The sequence below is a fragment of a genome, unplaced genomic scaffold, assembly GCF_019419815.1.
Source record: "Pyrus x bretschneideri cultivar Hongxiangsu unplaced genomic scaffold, Pyrus_bretschneideri_v1 Contig4, whole genome shotgun sequence".
Classification (NCBI taxonomy): Eukaryota; Viridiplantae; Streptophyta; class Magnoliopsida; order Rosales; family Rosaceae; genus Pyrus; species Pyrus x bretschneideri.
In genome coordinates, this window is record NW_025999723.1 from 13278970 (window position 1) to 13289326 (window position 10357).

Genomic DNA, 10357 nt, shown 5'->3' on the forward strand with positions numbered 1-10357 from the left:
TCCTCGGTAGGACTACTACAAATTCGTCAGTCTATGGAAGAAAACTTGGACTCAAAAGGTTGGTCGGGTAGACCACCAATTCGAAGTATAAGTTAACGGTTTTTAATCATCACCCGATTGAGTTGCAAAAATCTAGGTACAATCCTAAGGTTCAGTCTTTCGCCTTCATGGTTAGGTTTGAGGTTCCCTAGATAAAGTGTTTGGTTCAGTAAGTTCCTAATCAATAAGCTTTTGTAACTAAGTTCTCTTAAGGATGTAGGAGTTGTTCAAAAGATACAATAAAAATTGGTGTATTATGAGAAAGTGGATCGATGGTGTATTTCACTTCACAAATTGGTGATATCCTAGGTAAAATTTTAAGAAATGACGCTAGAAATATACGTCCTTGAAACATACCATACTACTTCTTTTCTCTACAACACGTACTAAAAGGTATTCACAACTTTCTCAATACTCAATTTGCTCTCATAGCGGGAAAGTATCTAATAGAGTCAAGTTGAAGTTAAGTTGTGGGACACTTGTCACAACCACAGTGCTGGCAGAGAGTGGGCAGAGGATCTTCGGGACAGCGGATTCGAACTAATTTGAATCACAAGAAATGGGTAGAACCGTCATTTGAGTAAACGAATTTTCATTGTAGTCTTTTCGTTTATGAGCTCTCTCTCCTCTCTCTCGATCTGACCCGAACCAGACCCAGCGAAGCGGGAACTTGCAAAACTCTCTGCTACTCTCTCTCTCATTGAATTCGAATAGAGGTACAGGTTCCAGTTTTGGATTTTATTTAATTATATTTTATTCTTTTTTTTTTAATTTTATTTACAAAGTGAAAATTAGGAATAGTAGTTGTCGATTTTTGCCTGAATGTGTGATGAAAAGGTAAGAGTTTTTTTTAGTAGTTTTTGCAATTTTATGGGGTTCAAATTTAAGCAACCCTACTGTGACAATTGTAGCTTTGAATTTAGAGATGGTGGAGCTGTGACTCTGTGACTCTAATGGTAAATTTTGTTTTATTGTTCCATGTGTTTGGTTGGTGAGAAAATAGAGGAGAATAGTGGAAAATTGGAAATGGAGTTATCAACTCCAGTACCTTCCAGCTGAAAAAGCCATCAAAACTAGAGAATATGTGACCTTTTTAATTAGAAGAAAATGATAATTTTAACATGCATAATTCAAGGCAACATTGATTCATTATCTTCAGCATGTTTTAAATTATTGGGTTTTGAATATGTTTCTGTAATGCATTCAATTTGTATATGATCATGGTTGAACTTTTGAGCTATTAGTTTGAAAAATTGTCAAAGTTGAATGTATTAATATGCTTTTTGTGATTTGAGCATCAAGACTTTGGTTCTCGAATCAAGCTAGTTGTTAATCTGTCTGTAATGATGGAACTTTTGGCTGCTGCTTCATTGCTGATTTATCCTGAACCAGATGAAAGAGGGTAGAGATGGAACCACGAGCAATAGAATGTCAAAATCTTCATCTGTTAGCTCACTTCCACTCATCTTGGACATAGACGACTTTAAGGTGAAAAACGGAAAACATATCATATGTGTTTCTGTAACTTTTGTAGTGTACCTGTTGTGAACTTGGCTGTGAATTAAAATAACGATTGATATTCTTTGACATTTGATTTGTAGGGTGAGTTTTCATTTGATGCATTGTTTGGGAACCTGGTAAATGAGCTGCTCCCATCTTTTCAAGAAGAAGAAACAGACTCATCTGAAGGTCATAGCAACGTCAGCGGGAATGATTCTTTACAAAATGGACATATGCGAGTACCATCAGATGCAGCAAAATTTGCACAAGGACTGTCAGACCCGTTATTTCCGGAAGTAGATAAGATCTTATCTCTGTTCAAGGATTCTTGTAAAGAGTTGGTTGATCTCCAGAAACAGGTATGTCTTGGGACAGTGTAGGTATTGGACTTACAAAGTCATTTTAATTTTTTTTCTGAAGTTGCTGATTCCACCCTGTCACCATTGAAGATTGATGGAAGACTCTACAATCTTAAGAAGGAGGTTTCTGTACAAGATTCTAAGCACCGTAAGACACTTGTTGAGGTTAGTTAGAGGAAAGCATGTATTTTACAGTTTATTCAGAAAATGTTTTGCACACTGCACACCGAGAAGGAGTGGAAGTTCTTTCCAATTGAGAATGTTACTGTCAGAGCTAAAATATCATTGTTAGAATGCGATATGGATATTGGGTTGAACTTAATACAGTTCTCTAAACTGGAAATAACAATTACCTGTAGGAAAATATGAAAATTATGGCAACTCATCTTTTGTAGATTTCACCTATCAATGTGCAATGAGTATCATATGTGAAGAACTCCATGGAATTTACATATATTATTCTTGTTCTTGTTTTGGTAAAAATGAATGCTTACTATTTAAATTCTTTTCTAACATTGTCCGCCAATCTTAACTCTTAAGTGAGAACATGCAAGTTTTTCACATGTGAAGTGAGGATCTAAATTCCAAAAGTGCTTTAAAGCATTAGATGAAATCTGAAATGAACAGCGAACTGACTGTATTGCTATGCATATTTTTTTCTCAGCTTGAAAAAGGAGTAGATGGCTTGTTTGGTAGCTTTGCCAGGTTGGATTCACGTATATCAAGTGTTGGCCAGACCGCTGCAAAAATAGGAGACCATCTGCAGGTGAAGTCTTTTCCTATGCCCGGTTACCAATGGCTAACATCTGAAGTTGGTACTTGATATCTATTGTGCCATCGTTTCATTAAATATTTGTGTTTTGTGATTATGTGTTTTCTTGTCAGAGTGCAGATGCTCAGAGGGAAACTGCTAGTCAAACAATAGAGCTCATAAAGGTAGTCACTGTCCTGTTTACTATATGCTACCCTTTATTCCTAAGAAGTTAACACCATGTTGCCTTTTATTCTTTCAGTACTTGATGGAGTTCAATAGTAGCCCTGGCGATCTGATGGAACTTTCACCCTTATTTTCTGATGATAGCCGTGTTGCAGAGGCTGCTAAAATTGCACAAAAATTGCGTAAGATGGATTTATTAGTTTCAAAATCTGTAGTTATTTTGCCAAGGAACACTATTTATGAGCATCTCTCCCTCCACCTCTTACTCTCTTTCTGGGAATGGGGATTAAGGACATCGGAAAGTAGCAGTAGCTGTGATTTGTCTTCAGGATATGGTTGTGATATATGTTTAGGTGGATGAACCAGAATAATTTTTATCTAACTTATGTAGATATGTTAAGATATAATCGGCATCTGGAGCAGTTGGGTTCAATGGGCTGAAACTGTGAGAGATACCATATTAAATGTCCTTTTGCTACGTGGCCATCTAATGTGAAAAAGGTCTTTGTGCTTTATGAGTGTCAAATTATTACCATTCTTTCTAATGAGTATCTAGGAGCCCTATAGAATTGTAGAAGAAGCTGATGGTATCAATTAAAACTGAATTTTAATTATGGTAATATCATCCAATATTTTGACAATGGAGGTAAAGTTGTGATCTTTACTAATGGTATTAAGGTTCTTCCAAGAATGGTTTAATTTTAGGAGTGATAGAATTTTTTTGCTCATCATTTCGAGATATAATAACCTTCCAGGCTTCTGTTAATATTAGGGGCATTTGCTGAGGAAGATATTGGAAGACAAGGGATATCTGTACCATCAGTTATGGGCAATGCAACAGCTAGCAGAGGGTTAGAAGTTGCAGTTCCTAATCTTCAGGACTACTGCAATGGTACGCTGACTTTTACATAGTCATAAAGTATTAAGCCTCATTGGAAAATTGTACTACGGTTTCTATGCAATCTGTAGAAGAATACACTATGTTTCCCTCATTGCTTTCGTTTTTGGTTCTTAATTCAAAATCATGGATGGCACACCTCCTTAATGATTTTGTTGAAAATCTTGAATCCTAGAAATTAGTTTCGGAGGGATAATTCCTACAAATTATGGTGCTTGATTCTAATTAAAGACTTTGCTTCCAAATTTTGAATAGAATTGGAGAACAGATTGTTATCTCGTTTTGATGCTGCATCACAGAGAAGAGAACTGTCAACCATGGCAGAATGTGCTAAAATATTATCTCAGGTAATCATTGTTTCTGAACCTAGTGGATCCTTGTACCTAGAGAATTTAACACCAGGACTCCTGACCTCTCTGTCTCATTAGCTCTAATTTCATAGTGAATCAAAGATCCCTTTAGTTTTTACACATGAATACCTTTGCCTTATTTTGTTGATTTAAAATTGCAATGCAGTTTAACAGGGGCACTAGTGCTATGCAACATTATGTGGCAACACGTCCAATGTTTATTGACGTGGAAGTCATGAATGCAGATACCAGGTTGGTTCTTGGTGATGAGGGTTCACAGGCTAGTCCTAGCAATGTTGCTTAGTGGACTTTCGTCCTTGTATAAAGAAATCACAGGTTTAAAGATAGATATTAATCTAATACAAGTGGTTGAATTCTTCAGTATATTTGTTATATCGTAGTTCCACTTGTAGATAATGTACGTAAGGAAGCTGCAACAGTTATGGCTGTCTTCCCTTCGCCAAATGAAGTTATGTCAATCTTAGTTCAGGTACTGAGAAGGATTTAATTTTTTTTATCTTTTTTGGGTGTGTATATATTTTCTCATCGCATTAGACCTAGGGTAGCCTCACCAATCCCGTTTTATGCATGCTATGTATCATATATATTACAAGGGTGGTGCTATCCACACACCTATTTTTACTTCTCAAGCACTCCTCAATTTTGGGCCGTTGGATTGGATGAATTGAAGAAGATCAATGGACAAAAATTAACAAGGGTGTGTGGGAGGTAAAAAGGGGTGTGTGAATAGCACTACCCATATTACAAACCGTGCCTAACCCTTTGCAATCAAGACATCCATATGCTGTAATGATGAAGAGAATGTTAATTAGCATTGTGACAAATACACTTTCTGCTTTACCTCTGGATGCATTGATTTCAATGGTGAGCCCATGTTTAGTTTATACAACACATGGCAGCCTTAGAAGGGATTGATTCTGCTACAAGAGGGTTAATGGTGGTGATAATAAATCTTACTTTTGGGGTCCTTTTCGGTTTCCTGTTAATGTATTACTGGAGTTACTTCATATATGTAACTAGTTTTGTTATGTTGGGTGTAGCGAGTTTTGGAGCAGAGAGTTACTGCTCTACTGGACAAATTATTAGTGAAGCCATCTTTGGTGAATCTACCTCCTATGGAAGAAGGCGGACTTCTATTAGTGAGTAAATTACCATGCCTGTTTCCCTCTCCCCCTCCCCCATCTCTTGCTTCATCACCAAATGCTTATGAAGTAGCAATGAGCTTGTCACTTAACTTGTATTTGACCTGATGCTGCAGTATCTTAGAATGCTAGCAGTGGCATATGAGAAGACACAAGAACTTGCTAGGGACCTACGAGCTGTGGGATGTGGTGACTTGGATATTGAGGTATGAATTAACTATATGGAATCTGTCTCCTTATTGTTTATTTTTTTTTTCTCTCAATGCGAGTGTGGATATGATGGTGGGTGAAGGCAAGATAACCATTTGGATAATGTTATATTAGCAAAAAATAAAACGAGCTTGTGGATTGTGTCTGGGTCCTGGACACTGAAAAGATTAATTGGGAAACAAAGATGCATCACACGAGATGCCTAACACAATATAAGGAACTTTTAGTTCTTATTTTAATGAGTTATTCTGCAGTGGAATTGTAACTAGATGGTTGCAGATTGGGGTACCTTGTTACCTCCAATATACGTGGTCTTTGCCCAGTTCCTTTGAAAGAAGAAAAAATGATGAGAAGAGCAGAATTTGCCATTTGAGTAACAAATCCTTGGCTCAAAGCTGACATATATTAACTTGTGCTGTCTTACTTGGTGGGAAGTTAGTGTTTTTAGTGTCAGTCCTGCATTTTGCGTGGTTGAAATTGATTATTGTATTTATCAACTATGGGATCTTCATAGAAACTTCCTTTGATGGTCCAGGCCTCACAGAATCTCTGTTTTCTTCTCACAAGGATGGATATCCTGAACATGAGCAGGCCTCTCTTAAACAACTATATCTAGCTAAGGTTTGCATCAACTGCATTTTTTCTGACCAAGCTTTAGTCCTCATTCTTTCATGGTTGTAACAATGCATAAAAGTTATTAGACTGTGCAGGTGGCAGAACTACGTGCTGAAAGCCAACAGATATCTGAATCAAGTGGAACAATTGGGCGCTCAAAAGGTGCTGCAGTTGCATCTTCCCACCAGGAAATATCCGTCACTGTTGTGACAGAGTTTGTCCGCTGGAATGAAGAAGCAATTGCCAGATGCACTTTGTTTTCATCTCAAGTAATGTTTGTTATTGAAGCTACATATGATTGCTCATTTTAAACTTGTATCTAATTTACTTGGGATTCACGGAATTCTTTTTTAAGTAATCTTTTAAATTCTGGAAGAGCATATTTAAAATATAACTCGCACGTTTTTCTTTGAACTCCATTGTAGTCTAATGTTTCGTCTGTACTCCCCAATATAGGTTGGGGTTTACCTGTTCTTTTCTATTTTGGTAAGAATTGGTTAACATACACAAAGGTTCTTTGTGCAACATGGAAATTGGAATCTCAAAATGTATCTGCATACAGAGACAGTTGTATGAAAGTCATACTTAAATTAGCTCTTTCCCTTGTGGATAAGAAATTCATTGCATTGGTGCACAAGTCAGCTGTATGTTACTGCTGATCATTAGCCTGGAAGAAATCTTGACATGCAGTATAAAACTGAGAATTGGGTGATGGGAGAACTCAAACTGAGTGGTAAAATAGGAATTGAAAATAAAATGTTCTTTAGATGTTGAAATGGTTTTGAATTGTACTGGATTTTTATTATCTTTCAGATATAGTGCCAGTTTGTCAGATTATTATTTTTACATGTTATTGGACAGCCTGCAACACTTGCAGCAAATGTAAAGGTGGTGTTCACTTCCCTGCTAGACCAAGTAAGTTGGTTGCTTCAATTAAGGGTTCAATCAAATGTTAGTTCATAGATATTCACTTGTTATTTTTTTAAATTAATATTAAGAGAGAAATTCGTGTATGTTTTTCAATTTTCAGGTCAGTCAATATACAACGGAAGGTCTTGAGCGAGCAAGAGATGGCCTGACTGAAGCTGCAGCTTTGAGGGAAAGATTTGTACTTGGGACTAGCGTTAGAAGGGTGGCTGCTGCTGCTGCTTCTGCTGTACTAACCTGATCATAGACCTTTTATTGCATTCTAAATTATGAAGTTGTTAAGATAAAATGTATAGTCTACCCATAGGAACTTAAGGATATCAATGACTGATCCATAGGCAGAAGCTGCTGCTGCTGCTGGTGAAAGCAGTTTCAGATCTTTCATGGTTGCTGTACAACGTTGTGGTAGTAGTGTGGCTATAGTTCAGCAGGTATGTTGATTGGATTCCCATTTATCTAAATGCATTCAATGTTGCTTTTAGTGGAAGACATGATATGTTGAACTAATTGGGATTCTCTCCAGTATTTCTCAAATTCTATATCTCGGCTTCTACTCCCTGTTGATGGTGCACATGCTGCTTCTTGTGAAGAAATGGCAACAGCTATGTCCAGTGCAGAGGGTGCTGCATATAAAGGGCTTCAACAGTGCATTGAAACTGTGATGGCAGAGGTCAGTTATTGAATTGTAGACCTGCTATTTAGAATCTTGTCTATCTAAGGTGGTCAACAGGCTTACATATTTCATGATTTCAACCCCGTTAGTATCTGGACATAATAATGGCTTGTCTTTCTTGCTGGGTGCTGCTTTATATCTGTATGGACTTGTTCTTGTTGATTCTCATAGTTCCTGTATAGGCATTAGGCCGTATACGTATTTGAGCTCTATGACATTTCCTACTTGTTTCTTCTTTTTCCTTCTCTGAAATTCCTACTATCCTAGGTGGAGCGGTTACTTTCTGCTGAACAGAAGGCAACAGATTATAGATCACGTGAAGATGGATTTGCTCCTGATCATCGGCCAACAAATGCCTGTACAAGGTACGATGAACGTATAATTAAAGCCTACAACTTAAGGGCTTCCAAAAACTGAGTTACATGAATTTGTTTTCTTGGAGGGAGAAGCCTAATATGAACCAAAACTTAGCTAATGCTACAATAAGTTCTGAGATCTAGAGATTTTGACACCTTCGTTTCTTTTCGCTATGTCTGATGCTTTTTAAATGATTTTCCTGGTCAAAATTATTAGTTTTTGTCTTATGTAATATTTACTTTGCAAATTTTATCACTTAAATTCCCTACTAATTTGATACTAATTAATGATCTTGATCAATATAAACCATGTTGTTTCTGGATGTTGACTAACATTTCTCTTCTCTTGTCTAGAGTTGTAGTATATCTTTCCCGTGTACTAGAATCAGCAGTTCACAGGCACTTGAAGGTCTTAACAAACAAGCGTTTCTGACTGAATTAGTAAGTAGTTCATTTGTGATCTCGCCTGACTTATTTATGTGATTCATGCCTATGATGGCCCTTTTGCAACCATAGATTAGGATTAGATTGATACTGTAGAATAAGAGGCCTCCGCACTGAATTCAGTGAAGGGATCACACGGGGCTTCAACACAGCAAAGAATGCTTTTCCTATTATATGATACAATGAATGATGATTGTATCAAAATTGATATAACACAGTAAAGTGCACAATGACTTGCATTTTACAAGGCCATGCACATTATATCGTGTTATTGATATTTCTCATTGTTGTTGCTTTTTATTGTAATGTGTGTGGTATAAACTTGCTCTTTTTTGGTTTGGCTGCATAGGATTAGGGAAGTTGTAGTGATTATATAGTAATGATGAGTTGGAAACCTTCACATTTGAATTTATGTAATTGTGAAATTTTTACCAGGGTAACCGCTTGCATAAGGGGCTGCTAAATCATTGGCAAAAGTTCACTTTTAATCCGAGGTAGGTGGACTTTCTCATATTTTCTGTGGCTGGCTAATCGAGTTGAAAGTTGTACAAGTAACATATCCTAATTCCTAATTTCTTTCTCAGTGGAGGACTGCGACTGAAGCGTGACATAACTGAGTATGGAGAATATGTGCGTAGTTTCAATGCTCCTTCAGTTGATGAAAATTTTGAATTGCTGGGGATGTAAGTTTCGTAGAAATTGCTAAATTTTCAGCTTCTATTCATCTTGATTTTTAATATCAATTTAATGATGAGCTTTTGCCTTCAGAATGGCCAATGTCTTCATTGTTGCTCCTGAAAGTCTCTCAACTCTCTTTGAGGGTACACCCAGTATACGGAAAGATGCACAGAGGTATCACTTTGAACATGTTGAATTGTAGAATGTAAAGACGCTCTTAGAACACACACATGCGCACGCACGTGCACATCTCAGTTTATCTTCCAATTAAAGAAAAGGGATGCTTCCCAAATGATGAAAAGTTTCAAAATATCCTGTTATCATATTGAAAACATCCGGAAAGAAGTACACCATTCAGCTTGAAATATTTTGTCAAGATCAACATTTCTTTCTTTCTCAATGTATCATATTTCTTTCTTGGTTAGAGGTTTTATGTTGTGATAAATTTCAATTCGGATGCCAAATTAGGTTTATTGAGCTTCGAGAGGACTACAAGAGCGCAAAGCTTGCTGCCAGACTTAGTTCCTTGTGGACAAGTTCTAGTTGATACAGAAGCAGTACGTGCTGATTAGATACGACCTCCCAAATTTTACTTGTCATCAAGGGTTCCAGAGCTTAGAAAAATGGCACGTCAAGTTGAATTCATTTGGAGGCACAGAAGCTCGGGAACTGGTTCAAACTAAGTTAACTGTCTGGTTAAGGAGCTCATCTTTGGACTGATCATTGTATATTGTTTAAAAGGTATAAATAGGAGGACCGGCAAAGATTTGTAGTCGGGAGCTTGAATTCGTTGTACCGGTGTTTGCCTTTTGTAAGTGTACTTTTGAGAAGTAAATTAAAGATAATCGAGGATAATTTGTTGAACAAAGTAGCTAATTTTCGAGGTGAATGTATTGCTGTTTCTTATGTTCTTGTCAAACTTTGTATTTCTGTTTCTTATGTTCTTGTCAAACTTTGGATTAAAACGTTTTTAACTACGGATTAGTTTCACTGGAATTTATGGTACTTATAGTGAGCTCTACTGTTGTCTCAAATCAGCAACAGAAGTCACTAAAGGGAAGGTTCAACGTTGAAGTGATGTTTTTACTCCAAGTCCATCAATCACATGCAGGAATGAGCGGAAAAAGGGAAAAAGGTCCATGCCATTCGGGGTGGGCTGCCTCCTATGGAGATTTGGCTGTTTATAGGCATTGTTCTAAAAATTCTCG

The 10357-nt window shown here is 37.0% G+C and overlaps 1 protein-coding gene across 1 annotated transcript; it reads left to right on the forward strand.

The window, feature by feature from the left end:
• The first annotated feature begins 606 nt into the window (after positions 1-606).
• Positions 607-10055, forward strand: LOC103956325 (exocyst complex component SEC10a). Its single transcript, XM_048565482.1, is given in 27 exon segments — positions 607-755; positions 1432-1527; positions 1641-1898; positions 1989-2063; positions 2563-2664; positions 2784-2834; positions 2912-3017; positions 3608-3727; positions 3989-4080; positions 4250-4384; positions 4386-4419; positions 4497-4573; positions 5145-5243; positions 5363-5452; positions 5991-6077; positions 6167-6340; positions 6933-6986; positions 7102-7227; positions 7337-7429; positions 7522-7668; positions 7939-8036; positions 8382-8421; positions 8424-8468; positions 8907-8965; positions 9056-9154; positions 9240-9323; positions 9618-10055. Coding segments are annotated over 26 exon segments (2520 nt in total). The 5' UTR covers positions 607-755; the 3' UTR covers positions 9697-10055.
• The last annotated feature ends 302 nt before the right edge of the window (positions 10056-10357 follow it).